At 32.8% G+C, this 26,510-nt stretch overlaps 1 protein-coding gene across 1 annotated transcript in view; it reads right to left on the bottom strand.

Moving 5' to 3' along the window:
- The window catches only part of LOC127736140 (neurogenic locus Notch protein-like), a 101,045-nt gene that overhangs the window by 10,438 nt on the left and 64,097 nt on the right, over positions 1-26,510 (bottom strand). The window contains exons 6-7 of the mRNA XM_052246688.1: positions 3,385-3,483; positions 1,582-2,115 (exon numbers count right to left, since the gene is read on the bottom strand). Coding sequence (XP_052102648.1) covers positions 1,582-2,115; positions 3,385-3,483 — 633 coding nt within the window. The remainder of the gene's footprint in view (positions 1-1,581; positions 2,116-3,384; positions 3,484-26,510) is intronic.

Here is a 26,510-nt window from a genome sequence, read left to right as displayed (position 1 = left end):
TTTAACATTGGTAAACTACTTTTGCCTTAATATACAACAATGAGAAATACCCATACGACATAGCAAGCTATAAAAGCATCGACATGAAATTATAAAACAATTCAGTCAAACTGCTTGTGATATACATAATGCGGCGGGGATAGCCAGAAATTAGTAGTACTTTTGCTAATTAATATTCATAATATGTAAATTAGAATTGTACCACGTGATAATAGTTTGAACTGGACTGGCTTGATATCCTTAAAATCTTTAAAACACGGATATTATAAGTTGCCCGTCACAGAGTCCTTGTTTATAATCACTCTGATATTTCCGTAAAGTTGTCAGGCAGTCAAAATCAAAACAATGAACGCGAATTTAGTGAAATTTTCGTGTTTTCGTGAGTTTATTCTTCTTGAAATAGGGGCATTTTAACTTAACGTGAGTTCAACGACTACACATACAAGGTTTGGACTTGCTTATTCTTTGGACATTCAAGTTTCAAGTTTCATCCCCGCAACCTGTTTTTGTAATGACCTTGTTAGCCAATTTTCAACACGAAGTTTGCAAATTTGACGTTTCAGCCATTTTAGCCTGTATTTTATACTGCAATGTTAAAAGCCTCTCGCTTCGATTTTTAAAATAGCTCAGGAACCTTGATTTTTGCAACGACAGTCATTATGTTTCGTTTAAATGGTGTATATTATTGTGTATATTTATTTCCTGTCCCCGCAACCTGTCTATCACTTAAATTAAAGTTAAAACAGACATTTTTTTTTCAAAATTTCCTATCATTTCAAAATAATTTCCGTGACCCGTATCCGATTTCTTTAATATAATATGCAAATAAGCAAAGTGGCGTTGATTTATGGATATGGCCCGGTTAAGATGTACGAAGGCGCCCAACCCTCCCCTAACCTAGAACAGTGGTGTTACATTACACCACAAGAACACATTACAAAAATCAGTTGAAAAAGGCTTGGCTCATTAAAATTACAACAAAGCAAATAAAAAAAAAAGACCCAAAAAACAAAACAACGTAATACACAAAGTACCGATCTGAGAGTACTTGCAGTTACGGAAACTAATTTAAAGTCGATTACAACTAATAAAAAAATCACATATCCAAGACTAAATATATCAACCAGTACACATCTAATGGATTAAGTGTTTAGACGTCATAAACAGCCGGAAAATACTTGATCTCTTGCAATTGAAAGTTTCACTAAAGCTGTCACAAAATTCGTCAGTATTAGCTTTATAGGATCAATCGCTCTTTGACGATTCAACGATTTTTACCCATAATTTGCGTTTTTTTTCCTTTGTGAGAATTATTGAAGATAGAGAAAAAATATAAAAGTAAAGCTTGAAAGTTTCTCTATATCTGTAACAATTTTTAACACATGACCAAAAACGACCCAAAATATGTTTAAAGGCAATAACTCGCATAAGGATTTGTCTTACTATTTTGGTAATATAGACGTTATAGAAGATCGGATTTTCTGATCACTTTTACAGTTAAACTTTGTTCTGTCAACTTTCAATTACATTTAATAGGTGTTGTCAAAAGTACAGAAAAATTAATTTAAGGCTATGAAATACCTGTTATAGTTTTTAGAAGTTTTGGCATAGTTGTATCCAATTCGTCGTAAATTGTATCAAAGTAATATTCAGGTTTGGAGACCAAAGAATTGAGTTGATTTACATCAATGCTGGAACCGATTCCTATCCCAATTATCGTTACGTTTTTGCTGTTACATTTTAACAGTCCAGGTTTGTTTGCTTCAGATGACCATCCATCAGTTATCAAAACCAAAATATTTTGGACATAAGGTCGATCTCCTGTCGTGCGTTGAAACATATCTTCACAAGTGTAGCCAAGAGCACCATCAATATCTGTTCCGCCACTTCCAAAATATGTTTTCAATATAGCGTCTGTTATATGTTCTTTTGATAAATGATCATCAAGGTTAAAGCTTTTTCTAGCAGAGTCACTAAATAAAGCCAATCCAATACGTAGTAAGTCGTATCTAACAGGAAGTATATTAACAGCATTGGCAAGATACTCCATGGTTACACGGAAATCATCATTTCCAACACTACCTGATTCGTCTACCACAAATATAACATCCGATGCTGAAAAATTAACAGTTTATATCGCGGCAATTGCTGTAGAGATATGAACATTCTATGGCAACTTCAAATCAACAGGAATGATTCTAATGTGTTATTTTACCTCGAACTATTGTTTCGCTTCAGTTAGTATTTTAACAAAAGTCATAATTTGTGGAAGTTCCCCCCTTGCAAGGTCCTCATGCCTGTCAGACAGTTTTCATTTGACCTCGACCTCATTTCATGGATCAGTGAACAAGGTTAAGTTTTCGTGGTCAAGTCCATATCTCAGATACTGTAAGCAATAGGTCAATTATATTTAAAGCATGATATGATTGTAAGGTGTACATGTCTGTATGGCAGGGTTCATCTGACCTTGACCTCATTTTCATGGTTCATTGATCAATGTTAAGTTATACTGGTTAAGTTTGTTTTTTAGATAGTTTGTGCAATAGGTCAACTATTTTCAAAGCATAGAATGATCCTAAGGTGTACATGTCTGTTTGGCAGGGATCATCTGACCTTGACCTCATTTTCATGGTTCTTTGCTCAATATAAAGTTTTCATGGTTTGATCTGTTTCTTGTATACTATCAGCAAATGGTCAACTATATTTGGTGTATGGAATGATTTTAAGGTGAACATGTATTTCTGGCTTGGTTTATCTGACCTTGACCTCATTTTCTCTGATCATGTTAAGTTTATGTGATACTTGTAGTAAAACTTTATATTTCGGACTATCAACATAAAATCAATGGCCAGTAAAGCAGGCAAGACATTTCAGCGTGTGCACTCTTGTAAGAATTTAACATTGCAAATTATTATAGCTTCGAATATGAAGTACTAGCTGTCGAAACATTAAATAAACAGAAGATATATTTATAAATAAGAACAACTTTAAATTTTCGTTATTTCAATAAGGACTTGAACAAAAATCAATTAGTGCCAAGTTGAAAATAAAATTATTTCGTTTATCGACATACCGTTTCTTGCGTGTTTATGGAAATTTTGCTTCGAGCTGTAGGCCGCTCGTTTACGTGGCCTCTCCAAAAGAATGATTTTTATGATGTAGCTTTAATGCTCACTAAATGAGAATGCTAGATGATTTTTTTTAAAAGTGAAATATTAAATTTCTGAAATTTTTGAATAATGAAACCACACATTTATACCAAATCTCTTTCAGCTGAGCTTAAACGGAAATTATATAAACTGATCTATTCCTTATAAATGTATGCTATTCAACGATATCATTAAACGGAAACTGCAATGTTTATAACTTTGCTAACATACTTACGATTAACGTCACAGAAATCACCTACATAACCTGGTCGACAAGCACATTTATTTGGTCCAAAACATTCCCCGCCATGTTGACAAGGTGGAAAACACGCATCTGTAAAATAAAAATCTTTTAATCAAACACCTTCTTTTTCAAACATAAATTTATATTTCATATATATGTAAGACTAAGACAAACGTCAGCGACACTTTTCACAAAAAATCTTACGATTAAAATTGATCATTAGTTATACTGAAATGTGTATGACTTACACGAGTATTTTTACTCTTAAAGATTTTTTGTGAAAAGAGCCTCAAATCGATGTCATAATGAAATAAGATTCCAAATCGACGACCAATTCTATGGCCCGGCAGTTCCGATCCGCATAGACTACTCTACACTAATGGAGTAAAGGAAAATAGTTCCGGAACGGAAACGATCACTGAACGCAGTTTGAGTGATTGATGGAGTAAAGGAAAATAGTTCCAAAACAGAAACGATCACTCCACGGAGTTTGAGTGATTGATGGAGTAAAGAAAAATATTTCTGGAATGGAAACGATCACTGTACGGAGTTCGCTAATTGACGTCTTTTTTGTTGTTCTCAAATCGACGTCCAATATGAAGCTTCTCTAATTGACGCCCTTTTTACGGACTTGCCTCGATAACGTCAAAACGTATTTAATGTTAACAACTGTAATATTCCTGATTTGATACAGGCATTTTCCGAATTCAAATGGTTGGTTGAATCTAAAACTCAAAGATTTGTCAAAAAATATAAGATTTTAAATCTTCAAGAGTCTAAATACTTTTCTACACTTGACTGTACTTCTTTATTCTGTCTATTGTTCGAATCTGTATATTGCCCCTAAATGTTTTTCGGTTATCTTTGTAGTTGGTTTGTTGTCTCATTGTCGTACAATATATATCCACACGTCATTTATTTATATGAACGTGAAAGGAATAAAACAACGTAGACAGAGTGGATTAACTTCTTTCACCAAAATATCAATATGCATGTATAACTCATATGATTTCGGTGTTTGTCTTTTTGTAGGGGCCTCGGGGCCGAGTGGTCTAAGTAGTCCAACTACTGTATCACTAGCCTGCCAACATTGACGTTGTTAGTTCAAATCCCGCACGTGGCAGGTGCGTTTGTCTCCAATCTTAATTCAGTTTTCCTTCCGATGGTCGGTGGTTGTCTTCGGGCATTCCGGCTTCCTCCACCAATAAAAACGGACGCCACGAAAAAGCCACTAGTGCTGAAAGTCGCGTAAAATACCAATCAATCAATCAATCAATTTGTCATATTGTCATTTAATGATTTTTATCATTTTTTTATTATTGATTATTAAGGACGGGATGTTGCCTACTTCGTTGTTCCTTCTCATATACGTCAACTAAGTGGACGAAAGAGGGACGAAAGATACCAGAGGGACAGTCAAACTCAAAGATCGAAAACAAACTGACAACGCCATGGCCAAAAATAAAAAGACAAACAGACAAATAATAGTACAGATGACACAACATAAAAAACTAAAGACTAAGCAACACGAACCCCACAAAAAACTGGGGGTGATCTCAGGTGCTCCGGAAGGGTAAGCAGATCCTGCTCCACATGTGGCACCCGTCGTGTTGCTTATGTTATTACAAATCCGGTAAATAGTCTAATTCGGTAAGTCACATTCGTGAAAAGGGAAGGGTATTGTAGTTATATATCCGATATCATCTGTGAAACGGTTATTCCATAACGGTCAACCAACTCGTGATGGCGTCCGTAAAATTTACGAAGGGATGATTTCAACTTCACCATTTGGAACTCTTGGTTTAATAGCTTCCTTGTGAGCAGCAATCCTCTATCAAGGAAATCATGATAGGAAACACAAGCCCGGGAATATCGTATCAATTGGGAGATATATACTTCGTATGCAGGCGCTGCTGGAATGTTGCTACATAGAAATGATGAATAATCTCTTGATAAAAACTTTAAAACGACATCTAATGAAGCTGAGTGAAGTAAATAATTGTACATGTAGTTCCCTGCGGAGAAGTGGAGAGTGAAGTGGTACATGTATATTCACTGAAATATTTAATTTCTAATCCGATCTGAATCACACAGTAAACTCAGTTTATTCGCTGACCTAATCACGCATCGATACCAGGATTTTGTGAAAAATCTTCGGTAGACGTATACACTTTTAAGCAAAGCGCAGCTGAACGAAAACTATGTACGTGACTCCTTGACAGAAAGCTCAATGACATGGATAAACAGAAGCATTCAGTGTTCTTAATGTTTGTCTTGTCATAACACAATATTTCTATTCGACTTTTTTCATTGGTACTACTTTTACATTCTACGCACTAATTTTGATAACCTCTTCACAACTTAATTTCTTTCTCCACAATGAATTATGATATTTGTTTAGGTTGATTTCATGTAATATTTAATGTTCTATGCTTAATTTGCTGTAGCACGTGTAGTGACATCGTCATATCGAGGAGCGTTTAGTACAGTAATTTTGTCATAGTTTGGTTTAGTTGGACATGATTGTATTAAGTGTTTTTATTGACAATATTGACATTATAGAAAAATTCTAGATCTGATTTTTTGCTAAAGGAACTTCTGAATATGAATTCAAGCTGGTAAATATCTTTGTTTTAGCTAATATGTTAGTAAATTCGAATTTGTATCATGCATTATACAACTATTGAAATACAGTAAAACAAACTTATTTTCGCGGATACTTTTTTTCGCGTTTAACCTATTCTACCCTATTTCGGCAATATATTGTCGCCATTTTCTAATGTTACTGTTTTGTTCATATACGAAGAGATCCAAGTTTCACATATTTGTGTTGATTTTCTACTCGCGAAAAATAAATCGCTCTAGAAAATAAGTCGTTAATAGTAAATTTAAGATGTTAGCGTTATAAAATAGGCAGTAATAAAGAAATCATGAGGATAAAATATCAATGCGTTTCAATGGTTATTTTTGTTAGAAATTGTTTCATTTGGATTTAAAAAAGGACCTAAGAAATAACATAGTAATATAAAATAAGTAGATACAGTATGATTTCCAATGGGACAACTATCCACCTGAGACCAAATGACGTCAACTTAGTGCGTTGAGGCTTTGGCTAACTCGGCTGTGTATTTTTATGTGTTGGATTAAGTTGTTTTATGTAATGTATCCGTTTTTATTCTGTAGTTAGTCCCCACTTCGGTTTTATCATGTATATCTATTATATAGTCATTTTATAACATTTACTGTTTGTAAATTTATAAATTATTCTAAATAATAAGGATGTTCTTGTCCCAGGCAGAAAACCCTGGCCGTGTTAGGCGCAACTTTTTGGAAGTTTTGGTCCTCGGTGCTCTTCAGCTTTGTACTTGTTTTGGCTTTCAAACTTTTTTCATCTGAGCGTCACTGGGTGGTCTTGTGTGGACGAGACGGACGTCTGGCGTATTGAATTTTAAGCCTAGTACCATTTGTTAGCTATTATTCGTGTGTTTCTTTGTCCTATATGTTCTCCCATTTATTTGTATTGTAGTCATATCATGTAATGTTGTCATTTTAATGTTATATTGCTATCGATTTATGAGTTTCGAACAGCGGTATACTACTGTTGCCTTTATTTAAAGCTCAGTTTGGTATTGAAAATTATTTACTACGTCTTCCAGAGGATAAAAGAATCTGGATTTCGAAACTAAGAACATTTAATCTTAAAATTCCTGTAGAAACTGGCAGATGTTACAACATTGCTAGAACCTATCGTCACGTTATGTACCTTATGTAATGAATGTGTTGGTGATGAATATCATTATTTATATAATATTACTATCACTGAACTTCGTAAGAAATATATACCGAAATATTATACTACATATCAACCTGTACTGAAAATGCAAAAGATGCTGTCTTTATGTCACCATCAGTTATTGCATAATTGATCTATGCTTATCTATCAAGAGAAACTATCTACTATCATCTAGACAGATGTATAGGTGCTAGTGGCCGTCTTAAACTTGCACTGAGGTGAGAGGTTTTTTGCTCCGTGTTGAAGGCCTCACTGTGACTTTGAGATAAAGAACAGCATTAAAATCGCTGTTCCTTTGCTTTTTTGTGTTTTTGTGCTGTGCATGTACAGATTTTGTGTCATGGATGGATACCCCGTATCCTTTGTTTTTCTGTTATATACCTTGTAAGCTTTGTAATCTTTAGATAGTATACTTTTGTTATTGGTTACCTGTTTATTCTATATGTCATTTATTGTGTTTGATTTGTAATTTTTCCTCATGTTACACATAATTTGTGTACGAGTGTAAATATAGATTGGAACTGAATTGTCAATAAAATGTTTTTCTGCTCCCTCCCATGAACAATTTTATGGAATATTCGGTTTTCATTGCTCTTCAACTTAATCATTATTTTTAGACTTCCAAATATTTAGATGCGGGCACCACCGACGAGTAACAAAATAATCCAATTTTGTTTTAGATATTTACTAGAAAAGGATTAGTTTTAATATATGTTTATCCTAAACCATTTTGATTGTATGTGTTTAATTTATTCTAGACTTAGGGCTATCAAGAGGTTGACTTATTGTTGAAGACTGTATGGTGCCGTCTCGATATCGTTTGGTTTGTTTTTATTGGGTTACTGTATCATTAGCTTATAGCCCCAACATCTCCTTTTGTTCACTAAGACATAATTTGGTTCAAAATAAAAACAACAGATGTATAATTGGATAGCACACAATGAAAAACAAATTGACTAGCTGCAACGTTTTGCATCTTTAAATAGAGGTCTTTGACCATTTGACTAATGATGCCATTCATGATATCTGTAAATCCCCGACAGAGTCCATTATTGACATACGGAGAAAAAGTTCTAAGTGGAACAGAAGCAACGCTTTCTGGTTTTGTATTATTTTATACCAAATGCTATTTCAAAAGAGCTGTGGCTATATAAATTCTATCATAGGAAACACAAGCAAAGTAAAAATGTCTAATGTACGGTTTGCCAATTACCATAAAAAAGCTTCTTTTCTTTTCAGTCAATTAGTAAATTGTGTAACTTCTTTTTTTTCACAAGCGCCTTCAAACAAACTAACAATATTAAGGTGAAACAAATAAATAATAATTTGGATCTAAACCATGACAAATTTGATCAAAACCATGACGAATTTCTGAACACATAACTGAACAATATCAATCGCTCAACCAAATCATATCATTGGCGATATCTTGCTTATCCTGCGTTAATTTCTTAAAAACAACAATTTTAATGTACATCGCTTGACTTACAATATAGATTCAAACATCTGAATTGCTTTTTATTTGCTCATTTGAAAAGAACTGAGCCAATCGTTCTTGGAAGTAACCTAACCAAACCATGACCAACTGAACCAAACTATGACAAAATCACTTTACTAAACACTCCTCGATACGACGACGTTACTACCCGTACTGTAGCTTCACCTAAAAATACTAACAATGACAATTAAGTCAATAAAAAGTAAACAATAATACATTGAATAAGTCTTTTACTTACAACCATAACATACTCCTCCTTCAGTTTTGTTTGAACAGCGACATGTATCAGGACCATAGCAGGTTTCACCACCGTTACAGGGAGGATCACAGATGGCTGAAATTTAACACAATAAGTCATTTATTAAAGACATTAAAACATAAAAAAAATCTTTATCTGAATGCAAAGGCTATCTAAAGTGTCGAAATTGTCTGTTTATTCTAAAAATGATAATATTTATAATATAACCGTTGATATAAATTTGGTGAAATTGTCAATACCTTCAAGGGTGAGAAAGCTTACGAGTCATTTATTAAACATAATTCATACTTCAAGTGTCAAATATTTCACAAATGTTAGCACATACTTACAACTTCTCGTCCAATTAAATTGCTTGAATTTGCCTTCTAGTTTTCATAGTACATACTTTTTCCGTATACTAAGTAACTACGCATGAATGACCACAACGGTAAGATTTCATTGTATCGTAATCAAGATATTAAAACAAAAATTGCCACTGGCTATTTTGAAATAAAATGCTGTGTTCCAAATTAAATTAAATAGTTTGTAATTAGTTTTCTTATTGATTTTTAAATATCCTGCTATTAAAATCTTTGGATCTAAAAAAATGTTCTTGACGATTGCAAGTTTCTTTCATTTAAATAAAGAGTAACAAATATGGTTCTTTATACCTTGATTTGAGTACAACGCCATCTTAAAATTGTGATAATTTATCATCCATGCAATTACTTTGTACACAAAAAAGTCTGTACTGTGAAACCTTGTGAAGGTAAATTAAGGCAACTTGATCTATTTCGTCATAAATTGATTGATTGATTGATTGATTGATTGATTGATTAATTGATTATTGGTTGCTTAATGTCCAGTGGCAAATATTTCATGCATGTTCAGGACGATGTCATGAATTGAATAACCGTGATAATGTCTTAAGAGAATGTGCCACCTATAGATATAAACATGTTCTGATAAATCTTTTAGTTTTTACTTTGAAATAAAAAAAAAAAAAAAACATAAACCCTAGTACCTGTGATCTATTGGTAGTTGCTTTTTAATGACTATCGGCTAGACTACCTATTGGGACATACCAGGGGTGAATCTAGCCATTTTTGAAAGAGGGTTCCCAACATATGTCCCCATTCAAAAGCATTGATCGTCCAAAAAAGAGGGTTTTGCAACCCCCGGACCCCCCTACCCTTGGATCCACCACTGCATACTATCTATATGTTTCAAATTTATTATAGCTTTAGTTTTACTGTGAAATTGAAAAGCTTCCACTGCAATGTAATTATTGCCTGCTTTTGGTCAATTTATTTTGTCATCTTACCATGTAAAGAAGTACATGTATAGTAAAACACCGCTTTTTATCAATAAACATACTTACACCAGCAGCTATCATCTTTTCATTCTGGAGTCAAGGGCCTTTTGAAATCACATATTTTACAATACTAGTGAGTGGATTTACAAAACATCGTTAATGAGCCTACGTTTTACAAACACCTGTGATACAAGTAGTCAGCCAAAATAAACTATCAATAGATCAATTAAAAGATTACTCGAGTTGTAAATATGTGCTAAATTGGATAGTCTATGAAAAGGTATATACTATGAAATTAAGAGCTCGGGACAAGAAGCCCCTCGCTCTAAATTTCATAGTACATACCTTTTCATAGACTAACCTAGACTTAGAATCGTTCTCTCGTCACGAATGGCAACGATCTGGTTAAAACCAGATAAATTACTTTGCTCCGTTAGATTTGTTTGTCGCAGCGTGTAGTATTATGAAATTGTAATTAGGAAATTACTGACAAAACAAAACTTTCGACTAAATCAGCCAACGGAACGACTTGACAACAACTGGGATATTTCGGACCTAGTATATACATTTTTCAAAGAAAATGGTGGATTATCGCAATGTTAAGTGACCTTTGAGCGTGCAATCTAATCTCTCCGTACAAAAGTTTTGGAAATGTGAACTACTGAGATTCAAAAATAATCATCGGGTTAACTGCGAAAAATTTCCGAATATACTATATTTATCGGTGTTGTTACGATCTATAGAATGTCCGAACGTTATTCCGACTTTTATGCACCGAGCTGATTGTAAACATTCCTCGACGTAGCGAAAAAGTAAAGTTTATTTATGTTTTATATTTTAAATAGTAAGTTGGTCAAATATTTTATCATTTTAACGTCGATATTTTGACCCAATATCTTCAAACTACTAGTATATTTTCAGGGGGGATATAAATAAATGGCCAGTTTAGCGATTTCGAATTTCCGTTGAAGGAATTTTGCTCCAAATTATCTATATATTATTGATTGAATATTTACGTTTTTCAGTTGAAATCCATTTACCTTGATAGATAAGGTGAAAAATAGATAAGGTGAAAAAGTATGACCATGACAAAATAAGCGAAACGTCGTGACTACTACTCGCTGCAAAATCGGAATGTTCGTCCTTTTTCATACATCACTCAAATTTAAGTGATTAAGACAGCAAAAAGGAATCCAGTGACACCTAATATGTTAATATCATTTAAACAGAGTTATGCGCACCAAAATATAATTTAAAACAAATTCATGGGGACGCATCTTTAATACTAATAGTGCCATCAACAGCTAAGTATTTGATAAATATAATACATATATAAAGTCAATGAAAACTTGTATTGGAGCTTGGCTAATATAATACATGTTTTCACGGACAACAAATATATTCTGGCATACCCCTTGTAAGTACAAGTATAATAATATTATTCTGCTTTGGACAACATTTTCGCTATTTTGATTTGCTTAGAGTAACCCTATATTGCATCGTTCTATGCATATTAAATGAACTCATGAAGATATTCATTCGATATGAAATAATGATATTTGTATAATTTTTTTAAACTTACGAACGTCACAAGTATATCCTTTCCATCCATCGCAGCAATAGACCTCTCTGTAAGTTTTTGTATTTGAACACCTGCATACATTTAAATATTGCAATCAATTAACTATCAGTGTACATGTAAATAGTTTTATTCTTATACCAAATAAAAATAAATGAGTATACAGACGTTCCAATACGGCAACGAAGCACAACAATATTGCGGGCTCATTTCGCATGATTTGATATATCATAACATAAATTGAAGACCTAATAATTATTGCGTTCAACTGCAATTATATTTTCAAAGTTGTGCGAGTTTCAAAACTCTCAATTTTGCAGAAATTTATGTACATGACTTATATTTCAATCCACATTATAGATACAAAAAAAAATTATCTTATTTTTACCAAGGGTCTATGATCGTTCACTTCAAAAGCAGACTAAAGCTGGTTAACCATTTCATAGTCTATAATAAATGTATGTTATTTTAGTCATTCAAACTTAAAAAAAAGAAATACAATTAATTTGTGCGGTAACAAATTCAGGCCTTATCATAATGTGTTCGTTATGTATATAACAAACTTGAGTAAAGCGAAGGTGCGAACCAAAAAAATTAATAAAAGTACAGCGTTCGTATGTCTCCCGCGTCGCACATATTATATATGTCTAAAGGCAGTAAGTGAATAAACCCTTTTAAAACTTTTAATAAATATCTTGCACAAAATGTATGCATAAGAACGCTTCCATATAATTCATATTGCAAAGGTGCATAAATCCTTTAAAAAATTTGGACTGCACTCTTCAAAGATCTTTCTGATATAAACCTTTGATATACATTTCATTAAAAAGTCAACAAGAAATGTATGTGTGATAGTGCCTACAATGCAATTTTCTATATAATTTCCAAGGGCAGAACACTTTAAAAAATAATTGATAGTCAATGATTTTGGAGCTCATCCGATACATTGCTGATATAATCCTATAATAAAAATTTCATCAATATATATCTTTCAAGAATTGTACACTTGATAGCAATAACAATGCAATTTTCTATAGAATTTACATTTGTAAGGGACGTTACTCCTGTAAAAATAACTGATCAGCGTTGATTTTCAAACTTGTCCCAACCGTTGCTGATATAAGCCTTCGGATTAAATTTCATAATGATTCTAACAGAAATGTAGCCATGAGAGTGCTTACATTGCAAAAACCAATACACTTTATATTTCCAAGTGGCATAACTCCTTTGAAAAAAGTTGTTGTGAACTGATTTTCCACCTAGTCCGAGACATTGTTGATTTAAACCTTTGATATAACTTTAATGAAAATATGGCCTAAATTGTTCACGCAAGATCGCTTACAAGACCGGATGGATGGACGCCCGGTTTTTCTATGTTCCTCGTAACGCGATGTGCAGGAAAACAAATATGAATTCTACATGTATGGGATCCATCTGGACTAGATTTAAAAAAAAAAAAAACACCTCTGAGACTTTCTTACTGATGACATGCTTTACCACCACGATAAATTTGCCGATCGTATGATTTTTCCTAACATCATCAGGGGCCGACCATTTGATATTCTAGGGGGGAGGGGGGAGGCCAGGTTGGTTTTTGTTGCTATATAGATATAGGAAAATGTGGTATGAGTGCCAATGAGACAACTCTCCATCCAAGTAACAATTTATAAAAGTAAACCATTATAGGTCAAGGTACGGCCTTCAACACGGAGCATTGGCTCACACCGAACAGCAAGCTATAAAAGGCCCCAAAAATTACTAGTGTAAAACCATTCAAACGGGAAAACCAACGGTCTAATCTATATAAAAACGAAAACGAGAAACACGAATGAACTACATAAACAGACAACAACTACTGTACATCAGATTCCTGACTTAGGACAGGTGCAAACATTTGCAGCGGGATTAAACGTTTTAATGGTACCAAACCTTCTCCCTTTTCTGAAACAATAGTATAACACACGAAAGACACACTATAAAATATCAATTGGAAGGCTTAACTCAATCAAAAAACGTAAATTAACACACAATGAACGAATACATTTGATCTGTGATACCTGAATGCAAATATATAGTTAATAACAATTATAAGGGATAAATGCATGCTAATATTTTTTCGTGGCTTTTACTTGCGAAAATTTATTTTCGTTTTTTTACACCATTATTAACAGCATTTCGTGTTTCAAAATTTTCCTTTTCATCCTCCCCTTTTCCCAGAAAATCTATTTTTTATGGCAATTTGATCCTATCGACATATATGGGCTTTCAGAATGTTAACGTTGCGTTTATCTATTTTACTGAATAATTCAAAGTTCAGGCGTTTTTTGTTGATTGCAACTATACCATATCCAACTAAATACCTCTGATCATCTAAAAATACTTCATGCATGACCTGCACACAGAAAGCAACTGGGAGGGTCGATTGTGTTCTCAATAAACTTGACTATAACAAGAGATGATTAAAATTTACTATAAATTGTAAACTGACATGTTGCAACTGCACATGTGCTCCTGTGTTATATATGCGTTATATAGGTACCTGATTAGGGAATATTCAAGAGACTGTTACCATTCATTCTAATATTAAATGTTTATATGAAAATTTGAATTTTGGATTTGAGCTAAATGTTAAATCATCGCGTATAAATTTTGATGTACAATAATAGGTTAATTGCACGGGAATTTATGAATATTACCTTTATCAGAAAATCAGTTATATTTTAAAGCATTATGAAATGACATTTCTTTGAGGATAATATTCCTTCTATTTTAAATTACATAATAACCTAACAGTATGAACAAGCTGAGGTAAAATTAAACATAAAAAAGTATTTTTGGGACAAACGAATGAAGCAAAATGCATACATATAAGTTATATGTTTTAAAATTTATAGAGTAAGGAGATAACTGAATAGCATTTTTAAGATTTGACTATGAAAAAAGTTGGTTTTACTGTTGCAACTTCAGTTTACCGTAAGACGCTTATCGTGGAATACTGTATTACTTGTATATGTTAAGTTGGATATCCAATTCGTCTTGGCATTTTCTCCTCATCTCATTCTATTGATTTTGAATAAAATAAATGTTTATCATGTTAAATACAAGTCTTGTACGAGAACCTAAAAATTCTCTCCAGAATCTCGGATATGTATAATTCAAGTTGCGCGTTGGTATCAAAATTGAAATTTCAAATATTGAATAGTAATGTCTTGAATGATTGATTTATTCATAATAATTCATTATGGTAAAATATCGGCATACATACCCAGGACAAGACAAAGTGCCATACTGGTATTGTCTTTGTCTGTAGCAAAAATGTCTACAAAGTATAAAAATAATCTAAGGGTGACAGTAACATCACAGGTTGTCATTTGTCAATTATCAACGGGTGCCACATGTGGAGCAGGATGCTTACCCGTCCGGAGCACCTGCCTGAGATTTACCCCAGTTTTTGGTGGGGTTCGTGTTGCTAAGTCTTCAGTTTTCTATGTTGTGTTTTGTGTACTATTGTTTGTCTGTTGGTCTTTTTCTTTTTTAGCCATGGCGTTGTCAGTTTATTTTCGACTTATGAGTTGGAATGTCCCTTTGGTATCTTTCTCCTCTCTTTTAAACTTATCTGAATAATTTTTGTATTATTTTCATCACTACCTTATCAATTACTTAACTCTGGGACTATTTTACTATCAGCATATTATGTCCCAGCTAAACTATAAGAATAGTAGTACTGAACCATAACAAACAAAACCAAAACAATGACATCACTTATCTAAATCATGTTTATTCTTAGAACTTAAATTATGTTCAAAAGTAGCGATTTCTTTTCAGAATATTAAAACCAATTGTAATAATGTAATGTAATAGACTGCGAAAGAACATAGTTTTAATGTACAAAACAAAGAGTAAGTAACTTTAAATACTAACGTACTATGCAAGCATTATACTGTGCCAAGTTTTCCTACTTAATACAAATTGTCATTTACAAACAAAAAAGTTGTATCAAATATTTTTGACCAAGCTACGGTTATCTTCAGAACATTAAAAAAATTCTTAATTTTCTATTTTCCTTGGATTTTCAGTCAGCACAATAATTTACTAAGTGATGACTAAGTGGTGACCCAATGCACAAGTCCATGTCAAGATTACTGCACTAAAATTTACTTTGTATGACAGCATTGCTACCACATGGTGAAAGGGACAAGAAATTCGACGAAATCAACATCTAGAAGCAACTACGAACCATCTACCTCGATAATTGACGGGGAATAGACGGAAAGAGTACATGTACGTAATAATGTTTGACGCTGTATAGAAAATCAGTAAGATTCAATATAAACCTACTCTAAAATTTTCGTTTATCAAATTACCAAACTTTTTGATTAATAATCTAAACTATATTTACTGCTATTCACTGCTTTACAATTGTATGTATTACTGTAACTCAATACACGGGTATATGTCTAACTCATTTTACATGTGCATTCGCATGTATTTGTTTGCGTCTTTTAATAAACATTTACTAATGATCCGAATTGAACCCTTACTGATCAATTAAAAAAATTTTTTTTTTATAAAAGATGTAGAACAATGACATGGATTCTTAATGAAACTGCTGTTCAATATTGGGCATAATTTTCTTGTTTATGAAATCATTTCTCTCTCTCACATCCTTCTCTCTTCGATATATATATATAGATAACATTACTTGATAAATAGGAGGCAACCACTGTATGTTCCATTCTGCGGTGCTGTTTTGGGAATTAGAGGTAGCTTCCTGGCTAAAGTCGACATGTAAATATGAAAACAGTCTTTGTTTTGAAGAAGTTTAAAGAAATGAATCATGATTATTTGTTTTTGTAGCAAGTTTGAAAATAGTTCAAAACCCTAAGCTGTATTCTGATTTGCTAACCCCGTACTAAAACCGTTCTGGAAAACCAATTACACTGGTTTATATGGTTTTGGTCATTGGCTATCATATTCAAAAAATGTTTGATCTTAATTTATTTATACCCACGGCAACTAACTTCAATCAGACTGTTAGAATAGAAAAAATTTGAAACCTCAACTTAATACTTCAGTTAAATCAGTTTGTTCAAACAAATCTCACATTTTTCAAAATATAATGAAGCTGTTGATTTGTTGATTTTATACAATTGTGTGACAGACAGAGAGAAGCAGGAATAACGTGCGAATTCAGTATAGCGCATGTCCAGTACGCAATTTAAAAATCCTTTTTTTGCAATCGCATTTCTACTGAATACGGATATTGATTTAAAGAAAAATAAATTTGTTACTAAGTTGTTCTTTTTTTTTTTGCTTATGAATACAAACGTTTTTTTATCGCCTAATTTGTACGGATTTCGTCATATTTTTTCGCCAAAAAACGCCTAGGCCTCTGTCAACTAGATCATCTAAATTCGCTTATGAATACATATTGCCTCAACTCCTTGAAAACAAATTGTCAGATTTCCCAGAAACTTGCACTGATTCTTCTTTATGTGGGACATGAAGTAGTGCATCTGCTACTTCAACTTTTCGTCTGATTTTTTGAGTGTGTGCTTGGGGGTGGGGGTCACATACCACAAAGAATATCACTCAGTGTGTCTGTAAATTGTTTCATATCAACAGAATTATTTTAAGGACTCACACGCATATTCATTTATAAACTGTTTCGATATGACATATAATTTCTGCATTTAAATCACCTGAAAGGTGCTTCTAAAATTCGTCGTAATTTCCAGGTTAACATGCATTTTTTCATAAGATTAAGATAATAGATGCATCACGTTAATACCCCTCCCACTCTGTCCGACTGACCAATTCGTTAACTTTGTCCGTCTCTCTCTCTCTCTCTTCGTGTTTTTTTTTTGGTGAAAAACGACGTGGATGCACGTTCTGTCGTGCCTCCGGGTAGCTACGCCCCTGATTTTATTTTCCAGTTTTGATAATGACTCAAATACAATACTAACTACAGCCAAAAGAGAAGAAATGTTTCCGCCTTTTCAACAAAAATACGCATCGGTTGGGTCCAGCTTTTTTATGCGAGAAAATCTTATTATTTGTTTTGATTTATATATTTTAATAAACAGTTGAATGGTTCATAGAGGTTTAAGCTGTGTAAAGAAATATTTGCAAATATCATTTTCTTACGTACATAAGTAAACTAATTACACGTTACAATTAGTATTATTCGTGTTTCCTCTATGAATTTAATCAATATATTGCACCAAAAATATCCTTATATTAGAGCTATTTTCCTAATGCATGTAGTTTAAAGGTTTTGTTCGCTTGCTTGCTGTATATGTATTATTGTTTGCTCAAGCATTGTAATTAAGATTGACATCTGCAATCAATAGATAGGCGGGGCTTCAGCTTGTATACATTATACTCTGCATTATACTTTACATCCAATAACATTATACAAGCTGAAGCCCCGCCTATCTATTTATTGCAGATGTCAATCTTAATTACTTTAGTACAATGCTTGAGAAAACATTTATACAAACAAAGCAAGCAAGCCAACCAAACATTTAAACTACAAGCATTAGGAAAATAGCTCTTATATAAATACACGTTAAAACATAATGTTACTTACCTGTATGAATATAAGTGTGGTGTAAGATGCATGAAAAATGTTTTAGAAAAAAACATATTTTAAAGGACAATATACTAGTGCAAGAGACTGAAGGTGACACTGCATTTAATATTTGATGTATTGTGCATTGATATATGACATTATACATTTAACCATTGTTTTGTGAATATTGTTGTGTAATTTGTAATATAATTATTGTATAAAAATGTTGAATATTTAAATAAAGACAACAACAAAGAAAAAATAATCCTTATATGAATCCAGATAAAAAAAAAATCCTTATATGTAGATTAAGATAACAAAAAAATACTTCTTTTTGTAGCTTTTTGACCATCTTTATGCTCCACTTGCACATATTCTTTTCTAGTTTAACGCTATATCAATGGTCTGTTACGAGGTCTGTTTTCAATTATTAGTAAACTGACTGTTTCTGTTTTATCTATAGGCATTTCAACCTGGCAGCGGTTAGTACAGTTGATAACAAATATGAGACAGACTTTTGTTTCTTTTTAGCTGCAAAAATGGCGATCCGATCTCATTATGATGATATTGTGTTTTTGATTTCATGAAATGTTGTGGTTAAAAGTTTTAATACTCTTACTATGATCGATCCAGGAACGAAGTAGGACATGAATAAGATATATGATGGTGGTGATAGTGATAACAGCAGTAACTGTTTTTGTATAAAAAACAAAATTTTGCCATTTTATAAAGGACTTTCCGTTTTGAATTTCCCTTGGAGTTCGGTATTTTTGTTATTTTACTTTTTATAACACATCAGGTATAATTTTAAAATATGTGCAATAACATGAATAATTAGAACAATTGCATATGACATTATAAAATGTATTATTCATACGAATTGATCAAACTTTTCCCATTTGTGCTCATTTTTTTTTCATTGTTAAACCATCTTCCTCATTTTATACGTTAATCTGCATGGCGTTTTTGCCTTCCAGCGAATCAAAATATTTTTTCGAAGTTACGATTTGTTTTTATAATTTATTTGCATGCCCTATTATTGAATTTTGTAAATCAGAATACCATAACTGATTGAACTAGTCCATTCAGATGATAGTTGATTCCAAACACTTACAAAAATGTCAAGCATTTGTATTATATGCAACATTTCTTGTAAATCAAAACAGTATTCAAAGGGATTAGTTGAGATAAGTATTTATTTAAAGCCATCTTCAGTAATGAGAAAGGTAAATATGCTAGATATAATTACAAATGTACTGGAGGTATGATGAGATGATTGAAGAGGTTTATTTTCTCCTTGATAACATTTATGTACGTTTCGGCAATAAAGTGTATCGACAGGTTGTAGGTATTCCTATGGGCACCAATTTCACCCCTTTAATAGCAAACTTGTTCTTGTAATGTACTGAATCACAGTTTATGACTAAATTGCATTTAATTGATAAATTCAACAACACTCTACCCTTTAATCTCTAATTGTTCAAAGATGCAATGTCAGGTACAATTACGTCATTAATATGCCAACGTTTCAAAAGTTATATTATTTAATTTATAAAAATAAGAAATTGTCCGTCCTAGATTTCAAATTTCCAATTATCAACTTCCCATTTCTCAGCAGTATCAATGCGTCTGCTCCATCGTTTGGCGTGTTCCAATTACAATTACAGTATTGCATTTTCATTTTATACAGACTTCATTAGCTGGGGTATTCCAGTGGCGGATTCAAGGGGGTCGGCGTGTAAAATATATTAATTCTTTTACCATACAATCGTCAAAACCGTTTCCGCCTCGTTACGCTCGACAGTTTTTCCTCACTTTTATTGAATTACGCACCCCTTTCAAAAAATAATGGATCCTCCCTATTTACTCCTTACATAACAACTGCCAATCAAAGTTATGAAAAGAACAACGGATTCCGAATTTAATATGATATAGAACACATGATATGTATTCGAATTGTTTATGATATAGCGGTATGTTAGGTGGTTAAAATCAAATTGTATAATGTATGCCTAATGTCATTAGTTTGGAAATATTTTCATTTTATCAATGTTTTTTTTCTATTAATGCATTCCTGTAGTTTAAAAAGCACCATGGATTCAGAACTTCAATGTTAAAAGAACGCTAAAAGGTTTAGATACATTGTGATATTGCTAACGCGCGGTTTAAGTAAACAAAAAAGGAAAAAGTACTTTTTAAGAATTGTGATTTAGCTTTTTGCTTAATATATTGTAAGAACCTACGTTGTGCAAAATCATCAAATGCGCAAAACGTTTTATCTGTCAATACACCCGATGTTACCGGAATCAGAAAACAACTGTTCCCTCTTTTAACATTGAATGTATTAAAATAAAACTAATATTAGAGGACTCCAGATAAATTTTCAACTTTCTTCTGGGAAAAACATTCACGCAATATAGATTTGAAACTATTTTATCAACATGCTGAACCCGTATTTAAAATAGTTATTTGGAAAATTACACCCTTTTTTTAGGGAATACATTACTTCAAAGAACGTGTAGGGAATAGTCATTGATCATGACTTATTAGTTTATGAATGTTAAATAAAAGTGATGAAAATCATATCTGGCTTACCCACAGGAAACATAATATAAAGACGAAAATAATACCATTCCTGTAAACCATCCGCTTATCCGTGTCATATTTGATCACGAAATAAAGAAAACTGCAAGGGAAAACTAATTAATGCATACCTGAAAAAAAGAAGACACCGTCAATAGATGATAAAGCATTGATCACAAATAATATCAAAACTAACATGCAGGGACCGGTAGTAAATGTACAATAATGTAAAATGTAAAGTAACAGCTAATTAACAAACTCTATAACAATATATTAAAAATTCAGTCAGTGGCGCGCGGAAGTAGTCAAGAAGGCAGTATTATTTTTTTCAGGGGTTCACAGGATACACGTAATCGTTATTAGTTTAAACTTCAAGGTTTTTATGCAAGCAAATTCAATAATGCTTTCATACATTTTTTGTTTGTTTTCACTTTACATTGGGCTTTATCTCTGATCTTATTTCTGTGTGCACAATTCTGATTCTACATATTTCACCTTTATCAATATTAGGAAATCTGGACGATTCCACATATTATGTTTTAAGGGTTTTTAGATTCAATGTCGAGTTAATGTATATTATTTAGCGTTGTCTGCGAGAAATAAATCATTTTTCTGATTATGTAACTAAATTGAAAACCAATTTAAATATATTTAACATTTATATTTTATTTAACTGTGTAAATTGATCGGAATGTGAATGACAACATAAACCTAAAATTCATTATGGTCTATCCCGTTTTACACATGACATTTGCGTGGGAACTTCTTCCATTGACATCGTAAAAAGTAAAATCACAAAAATACTGAACTCCGAAGAAAATTCAAAAAGGAAAGTCCCCAATCAAATGGCAAAATCAAAAGTTCAAACACATCAAACGAATGGATAACAACTGTCATATTCCTGACTTGGTACAGGCATTTTCTTATGTAGAAAATGGTGGATTGAACCTGGTTTTAAAGCTAGTTAAACCTCTCACTTGTATGACAGTCACATAAAATTCCATTATATTGAAACGATGTGTGAACAAAGCAAACAAAAACAATAGGTAAAAATGCCACAAATAGGGGTAAATAGACTAATTCGGTAGGTCACATTCGTGAAAAGGGAACGGGATTGTAGTTACGACATAAGGAACATATCCGATATCATCTGTGAAACGGATATTCCATAACGGTCAAACAACTCGTGATGGCGTCCGTAAAATTTACAAAGTGATGATTTCAACTTCACAATTTGGAACTCTTGGTTTAAAAATGAAAATCCACAATTGGGAAGCTGAAATTATCTCTTTTGTCGTAAAGTTTTGTTTTCAACCGACCCTCATAGTCAATTTCTAGATATAAGTCATTATCAAATGGCAAAATCAAAAGTTCAAACACATCAAACGAATGGATAACAACTGTCATATTCCTGACTTGGTACAGGCATTTTCTTATGTAGAAAATGGTAGATTGAACCTGGTTTTAAAGCTAGCTAAACCTCTCACTTGTATGACAGTCGCATAAAATTCCATTATATTGAAACGATGTGTGAACAAAGCAAACAAAAACAATAGGTAAAAATGCCACAAATAGGGGTAAATAGACTAATTCGGTAGGTCACATTCGTGAAAAGGGAACGGGATTGTAGTTACGACATAAGGAACATATCCGATATCATCTGTGAAACGGATATTCCATAACGGTCAAACAACTCGTGATGGCGTCCGTAAAATTTACAAAGTGATGATTTCAACTTCACAATTTGGAACTCTTGGTTTAAAAATGAAAATCCACAATTGGGAAGCTGAAATCATCTCTTTTGTCGTAAAGTTTTGTTTTCAACCGACCCTCATAGTCAATTTCTAGATATAAGTCATTATCAAATGGCAAAATCAAAAGCTCAAACACATCAAACGAATGGATAACAACTGCCATATTCCTGACTTGGTACAGGCATTTTTTTATGTAGAAAATGGTGGATTGAACCTGGTTTTATAGCTAGCTAAACTTCTCACATGTATGACAGTCGCATCAAATTCCATTATATTGACAACGATGCGTGAACAAAACAAACAGACACAATAGGTAAAAATGTCAAAAATAGGGGAACAGCAGTCAACATTGTGTTATCATCTTAATCACTATAAAAACAAACAAATGTAACGAAGAAGCACAAAAAGGCATACATCAAATTTAGCAGCCTCATTTTGCTTATATGATACGATTTTATTTATCTATGTAAAATTTAGTATTGAATTTGGATTATTGTAATGAGATATAAATTGTGTTTGGATTTAAGGTGATGTTATATAATTTGTTTGTTCTTCTACAGTACATAGATTGTACATAAATTGACGTCAGGTTTGTACACATAAAGCTCTAATCTAGTCACAACTGAAGTGTACAGCATATCCCATCATATTCAACCAACATTGGCAACAAATACAACGGATTTATTATTAATGTATGTTACTTATAGTGGTTTTTTTTTGGCGAAAATTAATTTAATTTCCCTGAAAAACTTCCTTAAAATACAGACACATTATATAAAGTTGATATTTTCTTTATATTTTGCTGTGCCAAAATGACCTAAATGTGAAGGACATTATAGCCCTGAAAATTGTATATCCCGTTTTACACATGACATTTACATGGGAAAAGCTTTCATTGGAACGCACCATTGCGACAATTAATTTGTTTCTGAATGTATAGGCGGATCCAGGGGGGCCTGAGAGATGTGGATTTAGGTGACCCCGTCCCCCTTCTGTTGGTTGATTATATAAAGAATCACTAAAGCATGACTGCTTGGGTGCCCGCTCTTATTTAAAATTTCTGGATAAGCCACTGCCTGGGGGGCCGCCCCCCTTTTGTGGGAAACATTTGGGTGATTATAAAGGGAATCACTGAAGCATGATTGACTGGGGCGGACCCTTATAAAAAGTTCTGGATCCGCCACTGGCATTGTTATTTACTGACTGTTTTAATTTGATTTCCTACCACTACAGTCATTCAAGTACAACAGTATCAACATTTGATGTCGGGTTTAAATTTGTCCACATATACATAATACATATATACTGTTTCCAGATGAAATGGACTTTGAACAATCATCATTATCTATTGAAAATTAGTGGATCCATCCTTTAGACAAAATTTTCCAAATATAATGACCCCCCCCCCCTTTATATGTTAAAAAGGCTATATTTTCTTTTTTCCTTTTCTACAACAGCAAAATAAGGGATATCCCTCATTTTGGGATGGGGGAGGGTTCACAAGCTGTTGTTTAGTTGTAAATCAGGCCATTACTTTTCTGGATTGAATTGTTGCATACTTTTCATGTCGGGGGGGGGGGGGGGGGGGGGGGGGGACTGTTTACAGCCAACAAGGCTTTTCCTCATTTTTGAAGGCTGTATGGTTTCCTAAAATTGCTTACCGGTACATCCATGTACTTAATTTGAACTTTGGTGAATATTTGTTATTTATTTAAATAAATCCCTTGTCAATGTTACATGTACAACAATCAGACATCAACCCAATGCCAAACTGAATGTTGTTGTTGTTGTTATTGGTTTTGGTAGGCGACTTACTTATGTAGTAATTGCGCCTTAAATTCATATAACATAAATATTTTGTATATACGCTCAGTCCTTAAACTTTTTTTAGTATTACAAAGTTAATGTAATTGAAAGACATCTAGAGGTCAATATACAGTCTCGAACAATAAACAAATAATAAAAAAGATACAGTGGTTTATTGAAAAGAATTATCATTACATGCATTTGCAAGATTTAAAATATTATATCTTTCACAAGTTTTTAGTTATAGGTTCCACCTACCATTTTATAAAACTGATTTCATTGTGGCTAGTCTGTAAAAAGGATGTCAATTAGATAAACCAATACTTTAATTTTGGGATATTGATTTGAAAACAACAAATAGACGTCTATTGATTTAGTTGTGAGGGTAAATAGACATTAAAGTCTGATAACATTTTATAGTTTTGAATGTTTGTTCAATATTCAACAGTTTACTATGATAGGTGGAAGTATGTTCTTATTTCAAACAGAGTGACGCTCAGCCTACATGTATATCAATATGTGCATGAAGTGATTGTTACATGCTAGGTTAGAATGATTTTACCACAAATTTGTAAGTTTTAACCAGTGTATATTATATACAAACAAATGTACTGAAAATATAAAAAAAAATCATGTTTTTTCAGGCTTTCTGATCCATGTAGTATGGCATGTTTGTGAGATGAGGTTATTGCGGATGGTCCTGGATGTTCATGAAGGACCTGTAGTACAAAGTATATCACTGGACTAAGCTCTTTGTCTAAGTGTATTGTTAAAGTGCTTTACTTTGAGCTCAGTTAATTGTTATGCAATTCATTCTTAGTGAAATAAAAGATTTGACAGACAACTCTCATATGCACAATAAATTGTTGAAGTAGTATCCATTCTATGTAAGTAGTAATGGGGAGATAAAGGCATTTTATTTACATTTGATCCAAACATTTTTTGTCCAGAAGCCAAATGAAATAAAAGAACAGTTCCAATGTCCCCAGCGTTACACTTATTTGATATTTCCAAGGGACATAACTCTTTTTAAAAGAGTCGATCATCCACCAACTTGTCCGAGATATTGCTGATATTAACCTTTAGTTGTACCTGTGAGAGCGCTAACGAGGCCATTTTCCATAAATTTAATATTTCTAAGAGGCATAACTCTTTTAAAAAAAGTCGATTGTCCACCATTATGGAGCTTGTCAGAGATATTGCTGATATTAACCTATAGTATAAGTTATATAAAAATCTGACAAGAATTGTATCCTTGAGAGGGGTAACGAGGCCATTACATAAATTTAATATTTTCAAGGAGCATAACTCTTTTAAAAAAAGTCGATTGTCCACCATTTTAAAACTTGTCCGATATATTGCTGATATAAACCTATAATATAAGTTTTATAAAAATCTGGCAAGAATTGTACCCGTGAGAGCGCTAACGAGGCCATTTTTCATAAATTTAATATTTCTACGAAGCATAAGTTTTTTAAAAAAAAAGTTGATCGTCCACCATTATAGAACTTGTCCCGATATTGCTGAAATTAACCTGTAGTATAAGTTTTATAAAAATCTGACAAGAATTGTACCCGTGGGAGCGCTAACGAGGCCATTTTCCAAAAATTTAATATTTTCAAGGGCATAACTGTTTTGAAATAAGTCAATACCACCATTATAGAACTTGTCCGAGATATAGCTGATATTAACCTATAGTATAAGTGTTATAAAAATCTGGCAAGAATTGTACCCATGAGAGCACTAACAAGACGGAAAGGACGGACACACGGAGGCACAGACAGACGCTTGATATTTCCATGTCCCCCGCAACGCGTTATGCAGGGGACTAAAAAAGCACAAATTTACCAAACAATGCTACACGTGCTTCAAGCAATATGATGCTAGGTGGTTTTGTTACACTTTTTTTATACATCTGTACTGCGTGTGAATGGTCATTCACTATGTAAAATAAAAGGACAAAATTCATAAGACCTA

Source organism: Mytilus californianus, unplaced genomic scaffold (genome assembly GCF_021869535.1).
Source record: "Mytilus californianus isolate M0D057914Y unplaced genomic scaffold, xbMytCali1.0.p SCAF_3, whole genome shotgun sequence".
In the NCBI taxonomy this organism is placed as follows: domain Eukaryota; kingdom Metazoa; phylum Mollusca; class Bivalvia; order Mytilida; family Mytilidae; genus Mytilus; species Mytilus californianus.
The sequence above is the reverse complement of the archived record's forward strand: the minus strand, read 5'-3'. Positions and strand labels throughout refer to the sequence as shown.